The following is a 27,965-nucleotide window of genomic DNA, read 5'->3' on the forward strand; positions in this document are numbered from 1 at the left end:
ATCTTCCACCAAAAAAACAACTAGTAAAATAGTTCAGCCTCACAGGTGGGTTCTCATTCACCAGCTGTTCCTGTATAGATTCTGAGAGGTTGTGAATCTGGTCCTACATAGAAGTAAGGCCGAAGAGGTCCAGTAAAAGTGTCAGAGAAAGTACAGATGTGAGATTTCTCAGCCATGTTGTAGAATGTGATCTCACCCAGCTCATAGTCCACGAAAATGCCAATGGTCCTAGCTTTCACTTCTAACAAGAGAGGGGTTGGTAAAGCCCCTGGTGCATGATAGCCATCATCCTGCAGCTCAATTCTCCAACATCCCTGCTGGGTCGATGAGGGTCTCTTCGCCTTTGTGGGAAGAGAATCTTTGCAAATGCCAATAGCCCATTCTGACTTATCTCCCACTTCAATCTCCCAGAAATGCCTGCCAGAATGAAAACAGGGAAAGCCCAGAACAACTGGCTTGACTGTAAATCTTTTTGGGAAACCAGGAACCTTTTGTTTTCTCTTTGTAAATCTCACACATTTTTTATCTTCAGATAGGATCAGGTTAGGGTGTGCCGTTTCAGAGTCTAGAGTTACGTCTACTTTAAATTTCTTTACAATTCTCTGCAGAGCAGAATACTGGGGAGGAAAACTGCAGCCATCTCTCTTCAGATGAATTGAAAAGATTGACGGGCTACTCTCATTTTCAGACTCGTAGAAAAGTTTAATTTGTGACAGCAGTTCCGGTTCAGACAGCTCACATAGCTCTGCTACCTTATTTAATTGGCTTTTGAGTGCGGCAAGGTAGTTTGAAAATGCTGTTATGTTTGCACTGAGTTTCTGTTGATTGTCCTTCTCTTCTTCAGCTAGTCTGGAGAGAGCTCCCTGCTGCTCACGGTCTAAAAAGTGGGTGAGGTGCTCAAATTCAGAGGACAGTTCCTGCCTTTGGCTTTCCACCTTCTCTCTCAGTTCTAAGAGTTTTTTGCTTTGAGTGCTTATTAATTTTTGAAGGTCTGCCAGTTGCTTTTTCAGGGGCTGGATGTAACTGCGGAGCCTTTCCCTGTGATGAGAGGCAGCCTCCTCTATGGGCCTCACGTGGTGGCCCTGGTGGTTAGGGGGCTGAGTGCACAGGGGACACAGCACCACCAGGTCCTCCTCGCAGAAAACGCTCAGGGGCTGGTTGTGCTTCTCGCACAAGGTCCTTTTTTCCTGCCTCTTTTTCTTGCTCTTAGTGCTCTCGAGTATCTCAGCAATTTCAATCATCCTTCCCATCTGGGTGTTGCTCCTGAAGCGCCTGTCTTGACATTGGTGCCGACAGACAGGGCAAGGGAACAGTTCCTGTAGATCCGCCCAGGACTGTTGGATGCAGGGCCGACAGAAGTTGTGCCCACAATCGATGGTGACGGGGTCTCTGAGGTAATCCAGACAGATGGAGCACTTGGATTCTGCTTTGAGTTTGGTCACACGTGCTGCCCTTGCCATTGGTCTGTCAGTGAAGGTCTTGACCAAGGTGGTTGAGCTCTGTGGGTTTCTCCAGTGAGAAGCAGATATGCTCTTAGATCTCACCGTCCTTCCTGGAGACAGTCAGTGGAGACAGACCTCACTACAGTCCCACTGTTTTCTCACATTGGTGGTAGCCCTTGAAGTCCTTTGAATCATCAGACCCTTTAATTCCAGCTGCCAAAAGGGGTCCCACGCACAGCCTGCTGGCAGTCACAGCTCAGCTCTTCCAGCCTTTGGCTGCACGGAGAAAATGAAGCCAAGCTACACAGCTCTGTTAGGAAAACATCTGATGCCTCAAATCATAGTTGCTGTGGGTGAGAAGATATTTTTTTCTTAAAAACAAAACAAGGTGAAACAAACCTGAATTTATTTCAGGTGGTCCTAACTTCCACCACATTCTAGCCAAACACAAATTATCCTCCCCTAGCCCCAGTCGTTTATTTCCGTGCCTTTATTATTGTGCCTTAGCTACTCCACATACTTGGTACTACAATCCCCACATCCGATCTACTTACCAGTCATCCTAACTGGGGTTGTGGGAACAGCCTAGGCCCTGAGGCATGGAGACCACCCAAATTAGAAACATCTTTGGTTACCTATGTCTATAACTTGGAGAAATTTGCTTTACATCCCAAATTCTGGGAGTCGGGTAAATAACGACAATCTCCCTTTAAACTTTTGTCTTGATAAGGTATTTCTAGCCTGGGCAACGCAGAGTGAGCCTGTCTCTCCAAAAAAAAAAAAAAAAAAAGGAAGAAAAACAACAACAACAAAATTTTAAAAATTAGCTGAGTGTGATGATGCGCACCTATAGTCCCAGCTACTTGGGATTCTGAGGCAGGAGGATTGCTTGAGCCCATGGAGGTCAAGGCTCCAGTGAGCTGTCATTATGCTACTGCACTCTAGCCTGGGTGACAAAGTGAGACCTTGTCTCTAATTGAAAAAAAAAAAAAATGTCTTTCTGATGGCTCAAAATCACATCTACCAAATTTACCTTGCTCTTTTATCCTGGCTTCTCTACAGTTGAATAGGCCACAGAAGACCTATCTATTTGTGAAGTGAAATCAAACGAGATAACAAATTGAATATAAACAAAATTTGGAAAAAAACTTTTAGTATTTACTAAAATGTCATTATGTCCAAATGCAAAATACCTATAAGATAAGAAAATAGACAAAAACTGAACATATTCCCAAATGTATAGGAACATGCTCCCCAAAGGAGCATAGAAGTAACAGTTATGGAAAGACGCAGGACTTTATTATCTAAGAATTGAAACGTAGATATTCCAACACTGTAGACATGTGAAGTAGAAATCTTTTTTTTTTTAAAGCAATGCTAAAATTCCAAAGGCTGAGCTTGGTGGTGGCTCACACCTGTAATCCCAGCACTTTGTGGGGCTGAGGCAGGAGGATCCCTTGAGGTCAGGAGTTCAAGACCAGCCTGGACAACATGGCAAAACCCGGTTGCTACTTAAAATACAAACAAATTAGCCTAGCATGGTGACACATGCCTGTAATTGCAGCTACTTGGGAGGCTGAGACACAAGAACTGCTTGAACCCAGGAGGTGGCAGTTGCAGTGAGCTGAGATGGTGCCACTGCATTCCAGCCTGGGTGACAGAGGCAGACGCTAACTCAAAAGCAAACAAACAAAAAACTTTTTTTTTTTTTTTTTTTTTTGAGACGGAGTTTCGCTCTTGTTACCCAGGCTGGAGTGCAATGGCGTGATCTCGGCTCACCGCAACCTCCACCTCCTGGGTTCAGGCAATTCTCCTGCCTCAGCCTCCCAAGTACCTGGGATTACAGGCACACACCACCATGCCCAGCTAATGTTTTGTATTTTTAGTAGAGACGGGGTTTCACCATGTTGACCAGGATGGCCTCAATCTCTTGACCTTGTGATCCACCGGCCTCGGCATCCCAAAGTGCTGGGATTACAGGCTTGAGCCACCGCGCCCAGCCCTAGAGGTCTTGCTATGTCACTCAGTCTGATCTCAAACCCCTGGATTCAAGCAATCCTCTTGCCTCAGCCTCCCCACATGCTGGGATTACAGGTGTGAGCCACTGCAAAATACAAAAATTAGCTGGGTGTTGATGGCGCACGCCTTAGTCTCAGCTACTCTAGAGGCTGAGATGGGAAAGTCACTTGAACTGGGAGGCGGAGGTTGCAGGGAGCTGAAATCGCGCCACTGCACTCCAGCCTGAGCAACACAGTGAAACTAAAAAAAAAAAAAAAAAAAAAAAAAAAGCCGGGCGCGGTGGCTCAAGCCTGTAATCCCAGCACTTTGGGAGGCCGAGGCGGGTGGATCACGAGGTCGAGAGATCGAGACCATCCTGGTCAACATGGTGAAACCCCGTCTCTACTAAAAAGTGCAAAAAATTAGCTGGGCATGGTGGCACGTGCCTGTAATCCCAGCTACTCAGGAGGCTGAGGCAGGAGAATTGCCTGAGCCCAGGAGGCGGAGGTTGCGGTGAGCCGAGATCGCGCCATTGCACTCCAGCCTGGGTAACAAGGGCAAAACTCCGTCTCAAAAAAAGAAAAAAAAAAAAGAAAAAAAAAAGGGCTGAGCGCGGTGGCTCACTGGCTCACTCTCTCATACAATCCCAGCACTTTGAAAGAGGCTGAGGCAGACGAATCACGAGGTCAGGAGTTTAAGACCAGCCTGGCCAAAATGGTGAAACCCCTTGTCTACTAAAAATACAAACAATGAGCTGGTGTAGTGTCTTGGGAGCTGGGCGTAGCTACTTGGGAGGCTGGGGCACGAGAATCGCTTGAACCCGGGATGCGGAGGTTGCAGTGAGCGGAGATTGCGCCACCGCACTCCAGCCTGGGCGACAGAGTGAGACGTCTCAAAAAAAAAAAAAAAAAAAAAAAAGAAAAGAAAAAAGTTCGGAGCCCCGCTCCCACGGCGCCACTGCTCAGTTGTCTCGCCCAGCCGACCCACGGCCCACGACGCACCACGGCCCACCGACCCACGACCCACCGACCCACGAATCGGCCCAGCCCTCGTGCACGATGTCTGGCTCCTCCAGCGTCGCCCCTATGAAGAAAGTGGTTCAACAGCTCTGGCTGGAGGCGGGGCTCAACCGCGTAAAAGTTTCCCAGGCAGCTGCAGACTTGAAACAATTCTGTCTGCAGAATGCTCAACATGACCCTCCACTGACTCGGGTATCTTCAAGTACAAATCCCTTCAGACCCCAGAAAGTCTGCTCCCCCCCCCCTTTTTTTTTTTTTTGAGACGGAGTCTTGCTCTGTCGCCAGGCTGGAGTGCAGTAGCAGTCTCAGCTCACTGCAACCTCCGCCTCCCGGGTTCAAGCGATTCTTCCACCTCAGCCTCCCGAGTAACTGGAACTATAGGCGCGTCTCAAAAGCCCCCTGATTTTTGTATTTTTAGTAGAGACGGGATTTCACCATGTTGGCCACGATGATTTCGATCTCTCTCTTTTTTTTTTTTTTGGGACGGAGTTTTGCTCTTGTTACCCAGGTTGGAGTGCAATGGCGCGATCTCGGCTCACCGCAACCTCCGCCTCCTGGGTTCAAGCAATTCTCCTGCCTCAGCCTCCTGAGTAGCTGGGATTACAGGCACGCGCCACCAGGCCCAGCTAATTTTTGCATTTTTAGTAGAGACAGGGTTTCACCTTGTTGACCAGGATGGTCTCGATCTCTCGACCTCGTGATCCACCCGCCTCAGCCTCCCAAAGTGGATTTCGATCTCTTGACCTCGTGATCCACCCGCCTCGGCCTCCCAAAGTGCTGGGATTACAGGCGTGAGCCACCATGCCCGGCCTCTTTTTTTGTTTTTAAGCCTACAGCACCCGGTGTTTCCAAGCGGTCTCCCATCCAAGTACTAACCAGACCCAATCCTGCTTAGCTTCCAAGATCAGACAAGATCAGGCGCGTTGAGGTTGGTATGGCCTAGACAAAAATGAATCTTTCTTTTCTTTTTCTTTTTTTTTTTTTTTGAGACGGAGTTTCGCTCTTGTTACCCAGGCTGGAGTGCAATGGCGCGATCTCGGCTCACCGCAACCTCCGCCTCCCGAGTAGCTGGGATTACAGGCACGCGCCACCATGCCCAGCTAATTTTTTTTTTTGTATTTTTAGTAGAGACGGGGTTTCACTATGTTGACCAGGTTGGTCTCGATTTCTCGACCTTGTGATCCACCCGCCTTGGCCTCGCAAAGTGCTGGGATTACAGGCGTGAGCCACTGCGCCCGGCAAAAATGAATCTTTCAAAGGTTTCCCAAACCACTTCTTCTTCTTCTTCTTCTTTTTTTTTTTTTAAAAGACGGGTTTTCTGGCCGGGCGCGGTGTCTCACGCCTGTAATCCCAGCACTTTGGGAGGCCGAGGCGGGTGGATCACGAGGTCGAGAGATCGAGACCATCCTGGTCAACATGGTGAAACCCCGTCTCTACTAAAAATACAAAAAATTTAGCTGGGCATGGTGGCGCGTGCCTGTAATTCCAGCTACTTGCGAGGCTGAGGCAGGAGAGTTGCCTGAACCCAGGAGGGGGAGGTTGCGGTGAGCCGAGATCGCGCCATTGCACTCCAGCCTGGGTAACAAGAGCGAAACTCCGTCTCAAAAAAAAAAAAAAAAAAAAAAAAACCAAAATAAAAACAAAATAACCAGAGGTTGCAGTGAGCTGAGATCGCCCCACCACACTCCAGCCTGAATCACAGAGTGAGACTGAGTCTCAAAAAAATAAATAAATATAAACATAAAATAACCTGATGATGAGTTCAGGTTCCCTTGTGAGGGGCAAGCTGCCTCCAGGCACAGAGCAGATGCTCAAGAGGCCACAGGTTTCACTCCAGTCTCTGGCACCCACAATCTTACCTCCCAGCTTGCCTGGAGCAGGGGGAACTCTGCGGCGGTCCTTTACCCACGCAAGCGGCCACACACTACACACTAACTAAACATACCCGGAACGTGCAGCAGTGAGGACTCCACCCAGCTAAGGCCGGCTTCTACCTGGAAGTGGGAGGGGTAGGGGCAAGAAAAGGTGGGGGAGGCTTCCGGCCTGTAAGCAGTTAAGTGTCCTTGGCCTTGATCCAAGAACTTCAGAGTCTTTTTTGTAATAAGTGAAAAGGACAGGTTTGCATTTGCTCATGCAAATAGCCAGAGCCCGCCTTATTTAGATGAGTAAAAAGGAACAGAGAAGTTGAGAAAGACTAGAGAGTTCAACCCAGAGCCTGCAATTGGGCTACCTGCTGAAAGATATTCTTTATAGAAGATTGACAGTGAGGGTGTCGGCCGGGCTCGATGGCTCATGTCTGTAATCCCAGCACTCTGGAAGGCAGAGGTGGGTGGATCACTTGAGTTTAGGAGTTCGAGACCAGCCTGGGCAACAAGGTGAAATCTTGTCTCTACAAAAAATACAAAAATTAGCCATGGGTGGTTGGGCAGGTGCCTGTAGTCCCAGCTACTTTTGGGGCCTAAGGTGGAAAAATCACTTGAGCCCGGGAGGTTGAGACTGCAGTGAGCTGAGATCGTCCCACTGCACTTCAGCCTAAGCGACAGAGTTGAGACCTTGTCTTGAAAAACAGTGAGAGTGCCTGTATAAAACATTGCCTGGCTCACAGATGCACCCTGATTTTATAAAGAAATGTTTGCAAAATAATCGAAGTCATTTTTTTTTTTTCTTTTTTCAGACGGAGTCTGGCTCTGTTGCCCACGCTGGAGTGCAGTGGCGGGATCTTGGCTCACTGAAACCTCTGCCTCCTAGGTTCAAGCCATTCTCCTGCCTCAGCCTCCGAAGTGCCTGGGATTACAGGTATGCATCACCACACCTGGCTAATTTTTGTATTTTTAATAGAGATAGGGTTTCACCATGTTGTCCACGTTGGTCTCGATCTCCTGATCTCAAGTGATCCACCTGTCTCAGCCTCCCAAACTGCTAGGATTACGGGTGTGAGCCACCAAGCCCTGCCCGAAGTAATTTTTGTATACTATAAATAAAAAATAATTCTGGCTGGGCGCGGTGGCTCAAGCCTGTAATCCCAGCACTTTGGGAGGCTAAGGCGGGTGGATCACGAGGTCAAGAGATCGAGACATCCTGGTCAACATGGTGAAACCCCGTCTCTACTAAAAATACAAAAATTAGCTGGGCGTGGTGGCGTACACCTGTAGTCCCAGCTACTAGGGAGGCTGAGGCAGGAGAATTGCTTGAACCCGGGAGGCAGAGGTTGCGGTGAGCTGAGATCGTGCCATTGCACTCCAGCCTGGGTAACAAGAGCGAAACTCTGTCTCAAAAAATAATAATAATAATAATTCTAGGCCGGGCACGGTGGCTCACGCCTGTAATTCCAGCACTTTGGGAGGCCAAGGCGGGCAGATCACGAGGTCAAGAGATTGAGACCATCCTGGTCAACATGGTGAAACCCCATCTCTACTAAAAATACAAAAATTAGCTGGGTGTGGTGGCATGCTCTTGTAGTCCCAGCTACTCGGGAGGCTGAAGCAGGAGAATCACTTGAACCCAGGAGGCGGAGGTTGCAGGGAGCCCAGATTGTGCCACTGCTCTCCAGCCTGCCGGAGCGAGACTCCGTCTAAAATTATAATAATATATATTTTTTAATTTTATTAGGAAGGCCTCGCCTGAAAAAAAAAAGTAATTCTATTTTGTGGGGGTGGGACAGATTCTTGCTTGTCACTCAGGCTGGAATGCAATGGAATGATCACAGTTCCCTGCATCCTTGACCTCCAAGGCTCAAGTGATCCTCCCACCTCAGCCTTCGGAGTAGCTGGGACTACAGGCATATATAGGATAAAAAAAATAATTCTTAAGTGATTTTTAGCTGGGCATGGTGGTTCAGGCCTTTTATCCCAGTGCTTTGGGAAACCGAGGTGGGAGGATCACTTGAGCTCAGGAGTTGGAGGCTGCAGCAAACTGTGATCATACCACTGCACTCCAGCCTGGGTGACAGAGCAAGGCTCCAGCTCTAAAACAAACTAAAGTGATTTTTAGATTGAAATATAGACAATAATACCAGGTAATGGCTGCATGGAGATTCATTATTTATACTCTCTACTTTGTAGAAGTTTAAAAATGTTCATAATAATATTCTCATATATTTAACTGAGAAACAAAAAGATTTTGTAGGTAAAAGCATTGCATGTGTTCAATATATATATTAAACATACCAATTTATGGCTGGGTCCGCTGGCTCACACCTGTAATCCCAGTAATTTGGGCAGCCTACACAGGCAGATCACTTGAGGTCAGGAGTTCGAGACAAGCCTGGGCAACATGGTGAAACCCCATCTCTATGAAAAATACAAAAGATTAGCTGGGCATGGTGGTGGGCTCCTGTAATCCCAGCTATTCTGGAGGCCGAGGCAGGGAGAACTGCTTGAACCCAGAAGGCTGAGGTTGCTGTGAGCGGAGATGACGCTACTCCATGCCAGCCTGGACAAGAGTGAGACTGTCCCAAAAACAAGACAAAACAGGAATCTTGATTTCTCCTCAACTCTGAAGCCAGGAGACTGCCCCTCTCCCAGCCGTCTCCACCTCAATCAATGGAACCTCTGTTCACCTAGTATTTGAAGCAGAAAAAAAAAAAAAAAAAAAAAAAAATCTCTGTTTTCCTCATTCTTTTGCTCCCTACCAAGCCACGATCAAGTCCTGGTGTCCTGCCCCACACTGTGTCCCTGAGCTCTGACACATCCCCCTCGGGGACACCTGGGAACCCTCCCCTGGTTGGGTGACGCTGGCTGTCCTCCCTCATCCCCCACCCCTCAGAATCCAGTGTTGCCCCCTGGGATGCTACTTTGGGGGCTGTGTTTGGCTTCATGTGTGTCCTGTGAAGGCAGAAGAGAGGCTGACAATACTGGCCACGGACAAATCCTCAGGAAGCCATGAGTCGGAAGGGGCCGGCAGAGGAGGAGTCATCTGCCCATGAGCCAAAGAGACTGAGGGGCAGCTGTCAGGGGCCTGGCAGCAGGACCCCACTCCTAGTGGATCAGAACTGCAAAAGACAGATAAATTCGTGGGAACATTTCAGTGGAGTGGCAGGGGCAAAGGCCACCGTGGCTCTAGTGGGAGGCAAGAGATAAACACTCATTTTAATTCCTAAAGGTAATCAGCCCAGAGCATGTAGTCAAAGAGGAAGAATAGATTATTTGGGTTAATTTACATCACTGAAGGTAAGTAATCCTTTCTCAATTCTGTCCCTCCCACCTATTAGCTGATTCCATTTGGTTTTGCCTTCGTTCTAAGGATAAAGGGAATAAGCAAATATAGCCATTTTCCAACCAAAGGGGTTTTAATGCCAAAATGAGTGAGAGTTCTGTCTTTAAAATGAAACTGAGTGCCCAGGCTCGGTGACTCACGCCTGTAATCCTAGCACTTCTGGAGGCTGAGGTGGGTGGATCACCTGAGCTCAGGAGTTCAAAACCAGCCTGGGCAACATGGCGAAACCCTGTCTGTCTACTAAAAATACAAAAAAATTAGCCAGCTATGGAGGTGCACGCCCATACTCCCAGCTACTCAGTAAGCTCAGGCACAAGAATCCAGGGAGGCAGAGGTTGCACTCCAGCCTGGGCGACAGAGCAAAACTCTGTCTTAAAAAAAAAAAAAAGTGGCCGGGCGCGGTGGCTCAAGCCTGTAATCCCAGCACTTTGGGAGGCCGAGGCGGGTGGATCACGAGGTCGAGAGATCGAGACCAACCATGGTAAACATGGTGAAACCCCGTCTCTACTAAAAATACAAAAAATTAGCTGGGCATGGTGGTGCGTGCCTATAATCCCAGCTACTCAGGAGGCTGAGGCAGGAGAATTGCCTGAACCCAGGAGGCGGAGGTTGCGGTGAGCCGAGATCGCGCCATTGCACTCCAGCCTGGGTAACAAGAGCGAAACTCCGTCTCAAAAAAAAAAAAAAAAAGTGAAACTGAGTGTTTTCAATCCTCTAAACTGTAACAGAGTTTTAATATATATGTTTTAAATGTTTAATAATTACTGAGAAAAGAACACATAAATAAATGAAGACCATGAGAGGATTGCAGAATTCGGAGTTCTGGTTGTCTCTTCACAACGCACATACTCCCTGTGTGCACTCAGACTTACACTACCAGTTATCTGCAGAGGAGTCCCAAGCCTATATCTCATCAATAGATTACTATTATCTTCCCCAGATTCTAAATGACCTCGGTTAAGTTCTGCCATTTATTAGCTCATCAACCCTGAGCAAGTAGTCTCCTTGAATGTTATTTTTCCCATCTGAAATGTGAGAACATGGGTGCATATAAACTTGATTACATTTACCTCTGGCATTGCTTATTAGCATTAAGAGAAAAAATACCTTAATCTGTAGATCTTCTTTGGAGCCTGAATTAAACAAACTCAAAACACACAAATTTTGAGACTGCCTGAAGAATCTGAAAGAAGAAAAGGTATTTGATGATACTGAAATTACATTTAATTTTTAAAGGGTACTTACCATATTACTGTTTTTTTTGGTTGTTTTTGTTTTTAATTTGAAATGGGGGGGGTCTCAATATGTTTTTTAGGCTGGTCTCGAACTCCTGTCTCAAGTGATCATCCTGTTACTGGACTGGGGTCCTGATCCAGATCCCAAGAGAGGGTTCTTGGATCTCGTGCAAGAAAGAGTTCAGGGTGAGTCCATAGAGTAAAGTAAAAGCAAGTTCATTAAGAAAGTAGAGGGGGCTGGGCGCCATGGCTCACACCTGTAATGTCAGCACTTTGGGAGGCCCAGATGGGTGGATCACCTGAGGTCGGGAGTTCCAGACTAGCCTGACCAACATGGAGAAACCCTGTCTCTACTAAAAATACAAAAATTAGCTGGGCATGGGGGCTCTTGCCTGTAATTCCAGTTACTCTGGAGGCTGAGGAGGGGAATTGCTTGAACTTGGGAGGCGGAGGTTGCAGATCCTGTCACTGCACCCCAGCCTGGACAACAAGAGCAAAACTTAGTCTCAATAAATAAATAAATAAATAAATAAAAAGAAAAGAAAGTAAAGAAATAAAAGAATGGCTATGCCATATGCGGAGTAGCCCTGAGGTCTGCTGGTTCCCCATTTTTATGTTTATTTCTGGGTTATATGGTAAACAAGGGGTGAATTATTCATGCCTCCCCTTTTTAGACCATATAGGGCAACTTCCTGATGTTGCCATGGAATTTGTAAACTGTCATGGCACTAATGGGAGTGTAGCAGTGAGGATGATCAGAGGTCACTCTCATTGCCATCTTAGTTTTGGTGGGTTTTGGCTGGCTTCTCTACTGAAACCATCAGGAAAGTCTTTATGACCTGTATCTTGTGCTGACCTCCTATCTCATCCTAAGACTTAGAATGAGTAAGCATCTGGGAATGCAGCCCAGTAAGTTTCAGCCCTATTTTACTCAGCCCCTACTCAAGACGGAGTTGCTCTGGTTCAAATGATTCTGACACTCCTACCTTGACCTCCCAAAGTGCTAGGATTACACACCTGGCCCATTACTGACATTTTATTTTATTTCACAGGGTCTCACTTTTGCAAACTAGGCTGGATGTGGTGGTGCAAACATCATTCTCTACAGCCTTGACTTCTCGTGCTCAAGTGATCCTCCCACCCGCGCCCTCAAAGCAGCAGAGACTACAGGCTATAATATTATTATTATTATCATTATTATTTTTAGACGGAGTTTCTCTCTTGTTGCCCAGGGTGGAGTGCCGTGAAGCGATCTTGGCTCATCGCTACCTCTGCCTCCCGGGTTCAAGTGATTCTCCTGTCTCCGCCTCCAGAGTAGCCGGGATTACAGACATGTGCCACTATGCTCGGCTAATTTTTTTGCATTTTTAGTAGAGACGGGGTTTCTCCAGGTTTGTCAGGCTGGTCTCAAGCTCTCAACCTCAGGTGATCTGCCCACCTCAGCCTTCCGAAGTGCTGGGATTATAGGCGTGAGCCACCGTATCAGCCTATGTTTTTTTTTTAGAAAGACTATCCCTAGCTTTGCGCAGTGGCAGTATAGCAGCCAATGAGGTTTATCTGAGGCGCGATTATTGCTAATTGAAAACTTTTCCCAATACCCCGCCATGACTACTTGAAATATAGTCGGCATTGGCAATTTTTGACAGTCTCTAGGGAGACTGAAAAAAATAAATGAATAAAATAAATAAATAAATAAATAAATAAATAAGACTCTTTAGAGATATGTGCTGAAGTATATTTGGACCAAATGATATTATGTCTTCAAATGATATGATTAGCTTTAAAAGAGTCTAAATATAGGAGGTTAGGACCAGCATGAGCAGATAAAACAAGACTGGCCACATGTTCATGACTGTTGAAAATAAGTGATTCAAGAGGACTTTTCTTTTCTTTTCTTTTCTTTTTTTTTTTTTTTGAGATGGAGTTTTGCTCTTGTTACCCAGGCTGGAGTGCAATGGCGCGATCTCAGCTCACCGCAACCTCCGCCTCCTGGGTTCAGGCAATTCTCCTGCCTCAGCCTCCTGAGTAGCTGGGATTACAGGCACACACCACCATGCCCAGCTAATTTTTTGTATTTTTAGTAGAGACGGGGTTTCACCAAGTTGACCAGGATGGTCTCGATCTCTTGACCTCATGATCCACCCACCTCGGCCTCCCAAAGTGTTGGGATTACAGGCTTGAGCCACCGTGTCCGGCCTGCTTTTCTTTTTATTTGTGTATATGTTTGAAATTTCTTTTTTTAAAAATGTATTTATGTACTTGGTTTTATAGACAGGACCTCGCTCTGTTGCCCAGGCTGGAGTGCAGTGGTATGATCATGACTCACTGCAGTCTCTACCTCCTGGGCTCAAGTGGCCCTCCTGCCTCAGCCACCTGAGTAGCTGGGAATACAGGTGCGCACCACCACACCAGGCTAATTTTTTCATTCTTTGTAGAGACAGGGCTCTCACTATACTGCCCAGGCTGGTCTCAAACTTCTGGTCTCAAGTGAACCTCCTGCCTCAGCCTCCCAATACTCTGGGATTACAGGCTTGAGCCACAATGCCTGGCTTTGACATTTCTTATAATTTAAAAAAAAGTACAGGAAGAAAGAATATATGTAAATATATGGACTACATGGAATTAATATCTATATTGTTACACAAACATCATAGTATAAAAATACCTAAACATATTGCTGTACTGGAGCGAGCATAGAAAGTCAACACCAAGACAAAAGTATGCCAAATTGCAGGGTCTTTATTGCCAGCAGCCACGGAGGACTCGAATCTCTCCAACCCATGGCCCTGAAAGGAGGGTGTCCAGACCTTTTATACCCATAAAACCACCTCAGGGGTGAGGTTGAGGGGCTCCGGACATTCCGAGGGCCAGGGAACTTTGGACATTCCGATTGTTACTTAAGTGGTTCACAGAAGTCAAGATAAGCGTTAGTTTACACATTGTCTGGGTAGGGTGGAAATTACAGATCTTAATTATTGTTTTGTTTGTTTGTTCGTTTGTTTTTGAGACAGAGTTTCACTGTTTCGCTCTTGTTACCCAGACTGGAGTGCAATGGCGCGATCTCGGCTCGCCGCAACCTCCGCCTCCTGGGTTCAGGCAATTCTCCTGCCTCAGCCTCCTGAGTAGCTGGGATTACAGGCACGCACCACCATGCCCAGCTAATTTTTTGTATTTTTAGTAGAGACGGGGTTTCACCATTTTGACCAGGATGGTCTCGATCTCTTGACCTCGTGATCCACCCGCCTCGGCCTCCCAAAGTGCTGGGATTACAGGCTTGAGCCACCGCGCCCGGCTCAGATCTTAATTATTTATTACAAGTTGCAGGGGCCAAGATGGCGTGGGTTTGGACTGCCTGCCTGTCACATTAGGGGTTACAGAGAGCAGTTTCAACAGAAAGCCGAGATACGGTTGAGGTATGCAGTTTTATGGGGCTTTTACCATGTCGCAATACAAAATAGAAAATCATAATACTATCACCTCAAAATACAGTGAGCCCTCAGTATCTGCCAACTTCTGCATCCCGGGTTTCTTTTCTTTTCTTTTTTTACACAATCTGGAAATTAAAGTCTGCATCCCAAGATTCAACCAATCACCGATGGAATATTTTCCAACAGCTGAGGCAGAAGCCACCCATATTGAGGCAAACTGTAAGGGATTTGAGAATCTGTCTGGATTTTGTTATCCAAGGGAGTCCTGGAATCAATCCTCTGCAGATACTGAAGGATGATTGTAACCATATTCTAAAGTGTGCATATCGAGACATTCCTCTTTGTCTTCTTTTTTTTTTTTTTTTTTTTTTTTTGAGATCCAATCTTGCTCTATCATCCAGGCTGGAGTGTAGTGGTGCAATCTTGACTCACTGCAACCTTTGCCTCCTGGTTTCAAGTGATTCTCCTGCCTCAGCCTCCCATGTGGCTTGGACTGCAGGCATGAGCCACCATGCCCGACTAATTTTTGTATTTTTAGTAGAGATGGGGTTTCTTCACGTTGGCCAGGCTGATTTTGTGCTCCTGACTTCAGGTGATCCACCTGCCTTGGCCTCCCAAAGTGCTAGGATTATAGGTGTGAGCCATCGCACCCAGTCGAGACATTCTTCTTTACATGGTGAGAATTGCAAAAACTCTCTGCAGGAACACTCCATTCAAACTGCTGCTATAAGAGACTAGATCAGGCTGGGTGCAGTGGCTCACGCCTGTAATACCAACACTTTGGGGAGGCTGAGGTGGGTGGATCACGAGGTCGGGAGTTTCAGACCAGCCTGGCCAACATGGTAAAACCCTGTCTCTACTAAAACTACAAAAAATTATCCAGCTGTGGTGGCAGGTGCCTGTAATCCCAGCTACACGGGAGGCTAAGGCAGGCAAATCGCTTGAACCCGGGAGGCGGAAGTTGCAGTGAGCCAAGACTGCACCACTGCACTCTAGGCTGGGCAACAGAGCTAAATTCTGTCTCAAAAAAAAAAAAAAAAAGACTAGATCAAAGTTTAACATGGCTTCTAGCGGCCTCAGGCCTTGTCCCTGGGACCAACCAGCCCTGGCTGGGTGGGTTTAAATTTCTGTCTGAAAAAGCTCAAAGAGGTTAAATGAATTTGTACTGTCTAGCCAAAACCTGACTACAGGTTCTGGCCCCTCTTCTTCTTAAGACCATTTGCTTAAGAAAGTTTACAGTTGGCTGGGCGTGGTGGCTTATTCCTGTAATCCAAGCACTTTGGAGGCCAAGGCGGGCTGATCACCTGAGGTGGGGAGTTCAAGACCAGCCTGACCAACATGATGAAACCCTGTCTTTAAAAAAAATAATAAAAATTTTAAAAAAGAAAGTTTACAGTTGTAAATCCTTCCTCTGTCCCTTTATTTTTACTTTTTTTAGTGAGGAAATGTCACTCAGTCACCCAGGCTACGATGCAGTGGTGCTGTCATGGCTCACTGCAGCCTCAAATTCTTGGGCTCAAGCAATCCTCCCTCTTCAGCCTCCCAAGTAGCTGGTACTACAGGCATGCACCACTATTCTGCCTAATTTTTTTTTTTATTATAGCGACAGTCTCACTAATTTGTCCAGGCTGGTCTTGAACTCCTGAGCTCAAGGGATCCTCCAGCCTCAGCAGCAGTATATATTTTCAAAAGATATATTGTAAACCTTTTTCTAAGTAATATATTTAGTATTCTAGATATTTAGTACCTCTTGCTCAGAAGGGTCATACAGCATCATGTAAGTACAGCATAATTTATTAAATGACTCTCAACATTTAGACCGTTTTAAAATTTTGACATTAAATTTAAGGCTGTGGGAAAATTCCTTGCAACTTCTGCAAGGATTTCCGTTTTTTTGTTTTGTTCCTGAGATGGAGTCTCATTTTGTTGCCCACACTGAAGTGCAATGGCATGATCCCAACTCACTGCAAGCTCCTGGGTTTAAGCAATTCTCCTGCCTCAGCCTCCCGAGTAGCTGAGATTACAGACACCTGCAACTATGCCTGGCTAATTTTTGTATTTTTAGTAGAGACAGGGTTTCACCATGTTAGTCAAGCTGGTCTTGAACTCCTGACCTCAGGTGATCCACCCGCCTCGGCCTCCCAAAGTGCTGAGATTACAAGCATGAGCTACCTCGCCTGGTCAAATTATTATGATTTTTTATAGAACTGAAGTCTCCGCCGGGTGTGTTGGCTCACGCCTGTAATCCAAGCACTTTGGAGGCCAAGGAGGGCGGATCACCTGAGGTCGGGAGTTCAAGACCAGCCTGACCAACATGGCGAAACCCTGTCTTGTATATTTAAAAAAAAATAACTGAGGTGTCATTATATTGCCCAGGCTGGTCTCGAACTCCTGGGCTCAAGTAATTCTCCCACCGTGGCCTCCCAAAATACTGGGATTGCAGGTGTGAGCCATCATAAGTGGCCAATAGTTGCTTTTTAATTTAATTTTTTTTTTTTTGAGGCGGAGTTTCGCTCTTGTTACCCAAGCTGGAGTGCAATGGCGCGATCTTGGCTCACCGCAACCTCATCCTCCTGAGTAGCTGGGATTACAGGCACGCGCCACCATGCCCAGCTAATTTTTTTTGTATTTTTAGTAGTGACGGGGTTTCACCATGTTGACCAGGTTGGTCTCGATCTCTTGACCTCGTGATCCACCCGCCTCGGCCTCCCAAAGTGCTGGGATTACAGGCTTGAGCCACCCCGCCGGCCTAATTTTTTTTTTTTTAGGTGGAGTTTCGTTCTTGTTATCCAGGCTGGAGTGCAAAGGCACAATCTTGGCTCACCGCAACCTCTGCCTCCTGGGTTCAGGCAATTCTCCTGCCTCAGCCTCCTAAGTAGCTGGGATTACAGGGACGTGCCACCATGCCCAGCTAATTTTTTTGTATTTTTAGTAGAGACGGGGTTTCACCATGTTGACCAGGATGGTCTCGATCTCTTGACCTCGTGATCCACCCGCCTCAGCCTCCCAAAGTGCTGGGATTACAGGCTTGAGCCACCGCACCCGGCCACCAATTTAATTTAATTTTTTTTTTTTTTTGAGACGGAGTTTCACTCTTGTTACCCAGGCTGGAGTGCAATGGCGCGATCTCGGCTCACCGCAACCTCCGCCTCCTGGGTTCAGGCAATTCTCCTGCCTCAGCCTCCTGAGTAGCTGGGATTACAGGCACGTGCCACCCATGCCCAGCTAATTTTTTGTATTTTTAGTAGAGACGGGGTTTCACCATGTTGACCAGGATGGTCTCGATCTCTTGACTTCGTGATTCACCCGCCTCGGCCTCCCAAAGTGCTGGGATTACAGGCTTGAGCCACCGCACCCAGCCACCAATTTAATTTAATTTAATTTAATTTTTTTTTTTTTTTTGAGATGAAATGTTGCTCTATATTGCCCAGGCTGGAGTGCACTTTCGAGATCTAGGCTCACTGATAATCTCCATTTCCCAGTTTCAAGTAATTCTCTTGCCTCAGCCTCCGGAGTAGCTGAAATTACAGGCTTTTGCCACCAAGCTCAGCTAATTTTTGCATTTTGTAGCCAGGTTTCACTATGTTAGCCAGGCTGGTCTTAAACTCCTGACCTCAGGTGATCTGCCCACCTTGGCCTCCCAAGGCGCTGAGATGACAGACTTGAGCCACCTCGCCCTGCTTCAACAGTCGCTTTTCAAATGTAAAGCTTTAATGCGGAACTTAATTTGTGTGTCTTATGTGAATTAGAGAATTTTTAAAGGTTAGAAAAGACTTTCTTCAGGTCTATAATCTCAGTGCTTTGGAAAGCTGAGGAGGAAGAATCCCTTATGGCTGTGAGTTTGAGACCAGCCTGGGGCAACATAATGAGACTCTGTCTCTCTTTTTTTTTTGAGACAGAGTTTTGCTCTTGTTACCCAGGCTGGAGTGCAATGGCACGATCTCGGCTCACCGCAACCTCCACCTCCTGGGTTCAGGCAATTCTCCTGCCTCAGCCTCCCGAGTAGCTGGGACAACAGGCGTGTGCCACCATGCCCAGCTAATGTTTTGTATTTTTAGTAGAGACGGGGTTTCACCATGTTGACCAGGATGGTCTCGATCTCTTGACCTCGTGATCCACCCGCCTCGGCCTCCCAAAGTGCTGGGATTACAGGCTTGAGCCACCGCGCCCGGCTGAGACTCTGTCTCTTAAAAAAAAAAATTACTTGGGTGTTGTGGTGTGCACTTGCTCACCACACACAGCTGTTTGGAAGGCTGAGGTAGGAGGACTGCTTGAGCCCAGGAGTTCTAGGACACAGGGAGGCCCACTCTTGTTTGTTTGTTTGTTCGTTTTTAGACAGAGTCTCACTCTTTTGCCCAGGCCGGAATGCAATGGCACGATCTCCACTCACTGCAACCTCTGCCTCCTGGTTTCAAGCGATTCAGCCTCCCCAGTAGCTGGGATTACAGGCACCTACCACCACACCTGGCTACTTTTTGTATTTTTAGTAGAGGGGGGTTTTGCCATGTTGCCCAGGCTGGTCTTTAACTCCTGACCTCAGGTGATCCATCTGCCTCAGCTCCCCAGAGGGCTGGGATATAGTAGTGAACCACTGAACTCGGCTCCAAATTTTTTTTCTTTTTTCTGAGATGTAATCTCTGTCTGTCACCCAGGCTGAAGTGCAATGGCATGATCTTCGCTCACTGTAACCTCCGCCTCTGGGTGCCAGCAATTCTCCCACCTCAGCCTCTCTAGTAGCTGGGATTACAGGCGTGTGCCACCATGCCCAGCTAATTTTTTGTATTTTAGTTGAGATGGGGTTTCACCATGTTGTCCAGGTTGGTCTTGAACTCCTGAGCGCAGGCAATCTGCCCACCTCAGCCTCCCACGGCGTGAGTTACTGCGCCTGGTGTGAGTTACAATTTTGACACTGCGCTCTAGCCTGTGCAACAGAGACTTGTCTCAAAGGTTTATTTATTTATTTATTTATTTATTTATTTATTTATTTGGAGAAGTTTTGCTCTTGTTGCCCAAGCTGGAGTGGAGTGGCACCATCTCGGCTCACCGCAACCTCCACCTCCCAGGTTCAAACGATTCTCCAGCCTCAGCTGCCCAAGTAGCTGGGATTACAGGCATGCGCCACCACGCCTGGCTAATTTTGTATTTTTAGTACATTGATCAGGCTGGTCTCGAACTCCCAACTTCAGGTGATCCACCTGCTTCAGCCTCCCAAAATGCTGGGGTTACAGGTGTGAGCCTCTAAGTCTTATATATAAATAGAATTTACATATCAAAACAGTCTTGTTCACCTCTTGTCCATTTATTTGCACAACATTGAGTATAATAAGCAAACAGACCCAAGGATAAAAAGTGCCAATCAATGTTTGGAAGATCTTGAATTTTTGTGTCCAAAGAAATCCGTGTCATTTAATACCAAAATGTCCCATTCGCTTTCTACATTATTCCTCTGTCTTCCCAAAACGGCAGGGAGGTGATGTGTTTTCCTTTTGTCCTTGAATCCTTGTCAGTCAGAGGGTTAAATGATCTATCCCAACCAGGTTACGCCGGTAGGAAGTAAGCAGGAAGTCTGGATTCCAACCCATGTAACAGCTACTTGAATGCAGTTTGCTTTTTTTACAGCTCCAGTCTCCCTGAGTAGGGTGATTTGGGATGCCCAGCATGTGGAAGAGAGGAAAAGAGAAAATGGGGCCTGGAGGGACTGGTGGTCATTAAGAGTGGGAGGGAAAAAAGTGCAGGTAACTTGTTAGGAAGAGGGGCCTCAGGGGAGGAGAGCCGGCAGGGGGCCGGACATGCCGCTTCTCACCTACAGAAATGAAACAGGGCCAGCTAGGCAGCCAGTCTTCCCACTCCCTCTGAGTTTACTTAATTTGTATCTTTTCCCCTCCAGGGTCAAAGAGCTTTTATGTAAAACACAAGCACTTTCTTCAGTGTCCTGGGCTGTTTCCTGCAGCATTAATTTCGTTAGTTTACTCTATAAACCGTAACAGTACAAGATACTATGCTAACTAAAGCTTTGCTCAAACAGTTGGATAGCTTCAATCTCCGCTTTCACTGAGGGGGGCGTTTATAAATCTAGTCACAGGACTGAGCCATTTTACTAGGTGTCTTGAGGGTGGTGTGTGTTTGTTTTTGAGACAGGGTCTCACTCTATGACCTCGCCTGGGCACTGCCGTGCGGTACCACAATGAGGGCTCACTGCAGTCTCTTCCAATTCCCAGTCTGAAGCTATCTTCCCACCTCAACCTCGAGAGTAGCTAAGACTACAGGCATGAGCCACCATGCCCGGCTAATGTTTTCGATGTTTTTGTGGAGGCTGATCTCTAACTCCTGGGCTCAAGTGATCATCCTGTGACCTCCCAAAGGTTGGGATTATAGGCGTGAACCATTGTGCCCTGCAGTCCTTGGTGTTCTGATGCTGAGAACAGTGGACTACAGGAGCAGGTGACAGGTTCACCTCCCCTAGTGTGACCCCACCAGTGAAGGCTTCCTGGGGAAGTGGCCAAGATCAAGCTAAGGCCTCAGTCTAAGTCAGGGATATCCAATCTTTTGGCTTCCCTGTGCCACACTGGAAGAATTGTCTTGGGCCACACATAAACTACATTAACACTAACAAATAGCTGATGACCTTTAAAAAGAGAATGCGTGCTGGGCGTGGTGGTTCATGCCTGTAATCCCAGCTCTTTGGGAGGCCAAGGCAGGTGGATCATGATGTCAGGAGTTTGAGACCAGCCTGACTAACATGGTGAAACCCCGTCTCTACTAAAAATAATAAAAAAAAGAAAATTAACTGGGCATGGTGGCATGCACCTATAATCGCAGCTACTCATGAGGCTGAGGCAGGAGAAATGCTTGAACCTGGGAGGCGGCGGTTGCAGTGAGCCAAGATCGTGCCACTGCACTCCAGCCTGAGAGACAGTGCAAGACTTCATTTCAAAAAAAAAAAAAAAAAGGCAAAAAAAAAAAAAAGGAATGTTTTAAGAAAGTTTACGAATTTATGTTGGGCTGCACTCAAAGCTGTTTGGGCTACATGCAGCCTGTGGGCTGGCTGCAGGTTGGACAAGCTTGGTCTAAGTAGTGATCATCTGGGTGAAGGAGACTAGCTAGACTTGTACAGCATGCATAATGGTAACTTTGTGCCGTCTGACCAACATCTCCCCGCTCCCCTCCCTCCCAGCCCCTGGTAACGACCATTCTACCCCCGTTTCTATGTATTCAATCTTGTTAGATTTCACATATGTGTGAGATCATGCAGTAGTTTTATTTCTGTGTCTGGCTTATTCATTCGGCATAATATCCTCCAGGTCCATCTATGTTGTCACAAATGACAGGATCTCATTTTCTTTGGCCATTAAGTTTATACAACAAAAAATAATCCTCTCCAATTTTACTGAGGTGGCTGACCACCACCACCAAATCTACCTCTAAACTGGAATTGGGTTGCTGACCCAGCCCCAGCCTTATATTTCTTGTCACCATCAGGGAGCACAGCACACCATCGGTAGGTATCTCTGTCGGCTTCCCCTCTTGTGAGTCTCGCAAGTGGCTCATGCTCCAGATCTTTAGGCCGAGGCCTGTCAGTCTCTGCATGGCTGCGGTGTAGAGTGGCAGGCCCAATCTGCAGGTAATCATGGAGATACTGGATGTAATCATGGAGGTACCTTCCCTCTTTGGGAAGGTATTAGTAGAAATATCTCCAGGCAAACTGTTCCTTCATGCAGCATGGAACTTGAAAGACTGAATGGCCTTCATGACGTGAAGATTGGGCACATTCTTGTCCTACAGCTCCCAGTGCTTAGGCATGTGGACATCCTTCTTGGCCACCATGACTCCTTCCTTAAAAAGGACTTCATGGCCGGGTGCGGTGGCTCATACCTGTAATTCTAGCACTTTGAGAGGCCAAAGTAGGTGGATCATGAGGTCAGGAGTTCGAGACCAGACTGGCCAACATGGTGAAACTCCATCTGTACTAAAAATACAAAAATTAGCTGGGTGTGGTGGTGTGTACCTGTAATCCCAGCTACTCTGGAGGCTGAGGCAGGAGAATTGCTTGAACCCGAAGACGGAGGCTGCAGTAAGCAGAGATTGTGTCTCAGCACTGAACCGGGGCAACAGAGCAAGACTCTGTCTCTCGGGGGGAAAAAAAGGGAATTCATAAATGGCAATCCGGTTCTTCTCAGGTATCAACATCTCAGTAGCTGTAGGGTCGGGGGCCGGGGTTAGAAAGAGGATTTCCTTCTTTATAAAGGCTGAATAAATACTGTCATACATTTGGATATTAACTTGTTATCATGTGTTTGGTTTGCAAATGTCTCTTCCAGTCCACACTATGCTTTTTCATTTTGCTGACTGCTTACTTTTCTGTGCAGATTTTTAGTCTGATATGGTCTTCTTTTTGCTTTTGTTGCCTGTAGTTTTGGTTGTCATAGCCAAAGAAAAAATTGTGCTCACAAGATAAAATATTTCTCTCTGTATATCCATTGTTTTCCTGTTCATTTGTTTTGTTAAAGCATTTGAAAGTACATTTCCAGAACTTTCCTCCTGATACATTAATCGCCCAAAATAAGGTCTTTTATTATACTCACATATCGTTATTAAAATTATAGTAATTTAAAATCATCGATCTATAATTTGTTTTCAAAATTCAGACGTCAATTGTTTATTCATTGTCATTTTGATTTAGCCTTCTTTAATCTAGCAGTTTCCCAGACATTTTTATTTTTATTCTTCCTGCCCTCTTTCCGGACATTTCTAAACAGCTTTACTGTAATAGACATAAAATAAAGTGCAAATCAATGTGTACAATTTTAGGAGTGTTGACATGTATCATATATGAAAGCATCAGGATAATTAAGAAAAATAACCACATAGCTAAAATTATCTTTAATTTACATTTCTCTCTCTTTCTAATTGTTTTTTTTTTTTTTTTTTTTTTGAGACGGAGTTTCGCTCTTGTTACCCAGGCTGGAGTGCAATGGCACAATCTCGGCTCACCGCAACCTCCGCCTCCTGGGTTCAGGCAATTCTCCTGCCTCAGCCTCCTGAGTAGCTGGGATTACAGGCATGTGCCACCATGCCCAGCTAATTTTTTGTATTTTGAGTAGAGACGGGGTTTCACCATGTTGACCAGGATGGTCTCGATCTGTCGACCTCGTCATCCACACGCCTCGGCCTCCCAAAGTGCTGGGATTACAGGCTTGAGCCACCGCGCCCGGCCTCTCTTTCTAATTGTTTATACAATTACCTGCAGGCTATGTGTATAAGGCATATATAAAATGAATTTTTTAAAGGCCGGGCACGGTGGCTCAAGCCTGTAATCCCAGCACTTTGGGAGGCCGAGGCGGGTGGATCACGAGGTCAAGAGATCGAGACCATCCTGGTCAACATGGTGAAACCCCGTCTCTACTAAAAATACAAAAAATTAGCTGGGCATGGTGGTGCGTGCCTGTAATCCCAGCTACTCAGGAGGCTGAGGCAGGAGAATTGCCTGAACCCAGGAGGCGGAGGTTGCGGTGAGCCGAGATCGCGCCATTGCACTCCAGCCTGGGTAACGAGAGCGAAACTCCGTCTCAAAAATAAAAAAAATAAAAAATAAAATGAATTTTTTGTTTCAACTACGTCCCATCCTAAGATATCTCATAGTGCATAAGCAAATATTCCAAAACTCCCCCCAAAAACCGGAAAGCTGAACACTTATGATTCCAAGCATTTTGGATAAGGGAAACTAAACTAAGTTTAAAAAAAAAAAAAGAGAGAGAGAGATGGGGTTTCACCATGATGGTCAGGCTGGTCTTGAACTCCTGACCTCAGGTGATCCACCCACCTCGGCCTCCCAAAGTGTTAGGATTACAGGCGTGAGCCACTGCGCCCGGCACAACTAAGCTTAATTACTCAGTAAAACAAAGTTCAAACACTAGGACTACTCTTCATATTATCACCCAACTGCCCAGAATCCAAGTACTCATGGCTGATCCTTCCAGTTCCTAAGAAGACAGTCTTGACACACACCCAATATCCATTTAGGCTTGTTTCCCATTTTTACCTCCGAGTAATGTCGGCCAGAACAAAATCTCTGAGAGGTCAGGACAGCAGGGCAGGCATAATATCTCCTTGGGTCATAACAAATGTTTGGTTTTGTTCTTCTGTATCACACAGTTTTTCTATCCTCAGAGACAATAAGTTGAGGATGTGCTGTGTCAAGATCTAAATTATGAAAAACAGTGGTATCCGAGCATCAAGAATCAGACTGATATCAGACTTATCAAAACCATCATGGCTTAAAAATGGAAATGATTCCAAACATTCTCTTTAACTGTCACCTAAATATGGGTGAAGTCATTTGCAAACTTGTAGTCTGCCAAACTCTACAACGCTGCAACATTTGGGTTGATGACACCCCTAAATGAAAAGATAAAGAGGAAAGCAGAGACTTAAGCCAAGAAAGAATCCAAGAACAGAGGTCAGGCCGGGCACGGTGGCTCAAGCCTGTAATCCCAGCACTTTGGGAGGCCGAGGCGGATGGATCACGAGGTCACGAGATCGAGACCATCCTGGTCAACATGGTGAAACCCCGTCTCTACTAAAAATACAAAAAATTAGCTGGGCATGGTGGCGCATGCCTGTAATCCCAGCTACTCAGGAGGCTGAGGCAGGAGAATTGCCTGAACCCAGGAGGCAGAGGTTGCCGTGAGCTGAGATTGCGCCATTGCACTCCTGCCTGGGTAACAAGAGCGAAACTCCATCTCAAAAAAAAAAAAAAAAAAAAAAAGAACAGAGGTCAGTTCCTAGCATGGTAGTGACTGGAAGATTGGCAGCTGTACTGGGCTAGTGGAGGCGATATACAGAAAGAAGAAAAGAGCTGTTAGAGATTAACTATGGATTGTGGATAGGTTAAGTATATGTGGGGAAATGATTTAAACAAAGTGAAATCCTCGTTATCCACAAAAATAAGTCAATTGTTTCAACTGACACACATGAAAGAACAGAAAAGAATGGATGAGAAATATGGGGGTAAACAGAAGAATCAACTAAAAAGAAAGGTATGTGGCAAACATGATATTTAAATTGGCTTAACTAAAAAAAATAGGCAATTTGAAAACATTTTATTGGACATGTTAAGATAATATAATTCTCAAATATTTTATCTTAGAAATCAAAGCACTTGACAATTGATATTCATAACATATATGAACGTGGCATTATGAACTTTTAAAAAAAAATTTTTAGAGATGGGCTTTCACCATGTTGGTCAGGCTGGTCTCGAACTCTTAACTTTGTGATCCACTGCACCTAGCCTTTTTTCTTTTTAAATTTCTTTTTTTTTAAATTTAAACTCTCCCCCAATGAACATGTTTTTATAGTTACCAAAAATTTAGGAGAAAAATCTACTCTGGTTTTCAGTGGTAAAACTTAAAGATTCCAGAAATGAGACTAAATTTACTGGCTAAGTTACCCACAAAAACTGAAACAGACTCATTAACCAGTTCTTTATCCTTCAGTATCTGATACTGAACAGATTTTAAGAGGTTTGGAATCTGTTCCAGTATAGAAATAAGGCCAAACAGCTTCTGTGAAAGAATCATTAAAAGTATAGAGAACAGACCTGTCATTCATATTATAAAAGGAAAGATCACCCAATTCATAGTCCAGAAAAATACCAATCTTACTGGGATTTACTACTGGCAGAAGCCGGGTTGTCTTAGGACCTGACACAACATAACCACTCTTCATATATCGCCCAATTGCCCAGAATCCAGCCACAACTGATGGCTGATCCTGCCAGTTCCTAAGAAGACAGTCTTGACACACACCCAGTATCCATTTAGGCTTGTTTCCCACTTCTACCTCCCAGTAATGTCGGCCAGAACAAAATCTCTGAGACCCCAGGACAGCAGGGCAGGCATAAAATCTCCTTGGGTTGTAAGAAATGTTTGGTTTTGTTCTTCCATATCGCACAGCTTTTCTATCCTCAGAGACAATAAGTTGAGGATGTGCTGTGTCAAGATCTAGAATCACATCTACTTGAAATGGCTTGATAATTCTGTCCAAGCCAGAGTATTGAGGAGGAAGACTGACACCATATTTTGTTAATCTAAATGAAAAGAGGTCAGGGCGTTTTAGGTTTTGATACCTGTTGTGTATACTCTTAACCTGTGTCAGTAATTCCAGGTTTGACTGCACAGACTTGCCCTCTACTTCCCTCAGTAGATGTTTTAAAGTAGAAACATAATCTGAAAATTTTACAAGGTTTTCATTTAGTTTTGCTAAAATGTCCATCTCTTCATCTTGTATCTGCCTAAGAATAGCCTCTTGCTCATTCTGTAAAAACAATCTAATTTGCTCAAACTCAGAATTTATTTCTTCCCTCTTATATTCTACCTTCTTTTTCAGCTCCACTGACTTGCTGCTTTGCAGAATTATCGTTTTTTCAACTCGTTTTATATTTTTCTTCAAGGGCTCAAGGCTACCTTCTAGAATTTCTCTGTGATAAGGGGCAGCTTTCTTAACAGGGCAAATGTAGTGCTTCCGGTGTTTAGCGGAGAAACTGCACTGTATACATAAGATCTCCAGATCCTTCACACAAAAGAGGGACAGAAAATGATTGTGCTTTTCACACATGGCAATCTCTTTCTGTCTCTTTCTCTTGCTCCTCCTAATCTGGAGTTGTTCAGCAATTTCAGTGAAATTACGGAGCTGGGGGTTCTTCCTGAAGCTCTTGTATGGAAAGCAAAAACGGCAAACAGGACAGGGAAAGGTATCATCTAGATCCTTCCAGGATATACTGAGGCAGGAGCGACAGAAGTTGTCCCCACAGTTGATGGTCACTGGGTCTTTCAAGTACTCCAGACAGATGGGACAGCTAGACGCCTCTTGGAGTTTAGTCAGGGCTGTCACAAAATCCATCAAGCTGTGAACAAAGGTAGTACATAAGGTAAGCTCCCTTTGGTCAGTCCTGCCTCTGTAGAGCTCAAACCCAGTGACAAGTGGATACCCCTTCCACACCTTGTAGATTGATCAGGTTTAGGTTTCACTGGCCTGGCGTGACACCTCTGAAGTCCTCTTTAGTCCCCTGTTCCTTAGCTTGGAGGATAATAATAATTTAAAGCTTACAGCTCTATTACAGATGAGCCCATCTGAATCTAAGTTTCATGATTTTCTACTTCAGTAAATTAGCCACAGGTTATAATAGAGCAATCATTCCTGTGGGTGAGAAAATATTATTATTACTATTATTTTTTATTTTTTATTTTTTTTGAGATGGAGTTTCGCTCTTGTTACCCAGGCTGGAGTGCAATGGCGCGAGCTCGGCTCACCGCAACCTCCACCTCCTGGGTTCACGAAATTCTCCTGCCCTCAGCCTCCTGAGTAGCTGGGATTACAGGCATGTCCCACCATGCCCAGCTAATTTTTTGTATTTTTAGTAGAGATGGGGTTTCACCATGTTGACCAGGATGGTCTCGATCTCTTGACCTCATGATCCACCCACCTCGGCCTCCCAAAGTGCTGGGATTACAGGCGTGAGCCACCGCACCCAACCTAATTTTTTTTTTTTTTTTTTTTTTTGAGACGGAGTTTCACTCTTGTTACCCAGGTTGGAGTGCAATGGCGCGATCTCGGCTCACCGCAACCTCG

The 27,965-nt window shown here is 45.8% G+C and overlaps 2 protein-coding genes, 1 non-coding gene and 2 pseudogenes across 3 annotated transcripts; 2 read left to right on the forward strand and 3 right to left on the reverse strand.

Moving 5' to 3' along the window:
• Positions 1–53: 53 nt before the first annotated feature.
• Positions 54–6,413, reverse strand: LOC101031047 (tripartite motif-containing protein 75). Its single transcript, XM_003944204.3, has 2 exons — positions 6,331–6,413; positions 54–1,789 (listed from the first exon to the last, which is right to left on the reverse strand). The coding sequence occupies exon 2, from the start codon at positions 1,458–1,460 to the stop codon at positions 54–56; it is 1,407 nt and encodes a 468-aa protein (XP_003944253.2). The 5' UTR covers positions 1,461–1,789; positions 6,331–6,413.
• On the forward strand, positions 4,499–4,720 carry LOC120367727 (guanine nucleotide-binding protein G(I)/G(S)/G(O) subunit gamma-5 pseudogene; annotated as a pseudogene).
• Positions 5,287–5,404, reverse strand: LOC120367834 (5S ribosomal RNA; annotated as a pseudogene).
• Positions 6,414–12,425: 6,012 nt separating the features above from the next.
• On the forward strand, positions 12,426–12,566 carry LOC120367819 (U4 spliceosomal RNA). The gene has a single exon (XR_005582097.1). It is a non-coding gene; the product is annotated as a U4 spliceosomal RNA (small nuclear RNA).
• A 13,254-nt stretch (positions 12,567–25,820) lies between these two features.
• Positions 25,821–27,236, reverse strand: LOC101053729 (tripartite motif-containing protein 60). Its single transcript, XM_003944198.4, has one exon. It carries the CDS (start codon positions 27,234–27,236, stop codon positions 25,821–25,823), a length of 1,416 nt encoding a protein of 471 aa, XP_003944247.2.
• Positions 27,237–27,965: the final 729 nt, after the last annotated feature.

The sequence above is a fragment of the Saimiri boliviensis genome, chromosome 3 (genome assembly GCF_048565385.1).
Source record: "Saimiri boliviensis isolate mSaiBol1 chromosome 3, mSaiBol1.pri, whole genome shotgun sequence".
Lineage (NCBI taxonomy): Eukaryota > Metazoa > Chordata > Mammalia > Primates > Cebidae > Saimiri > Saimiri boliviensis.

Coding starts and splice junctions, on each gene's coding strand:
- LOC101053729 (XM_003944198.4), bottom strand. CDS start 27,236: ATGGATTTTGTGACAGCCCTGACTAAACTCCAAGAGGCGTCTAGCTGT.
- LOC101031047 (XM_003944204.3), bottom strand. CDS start 1,460: ATGGCAAGGGCAGCACGTGTGACCAAACTCAAAGCAGAATCCAAGTGC.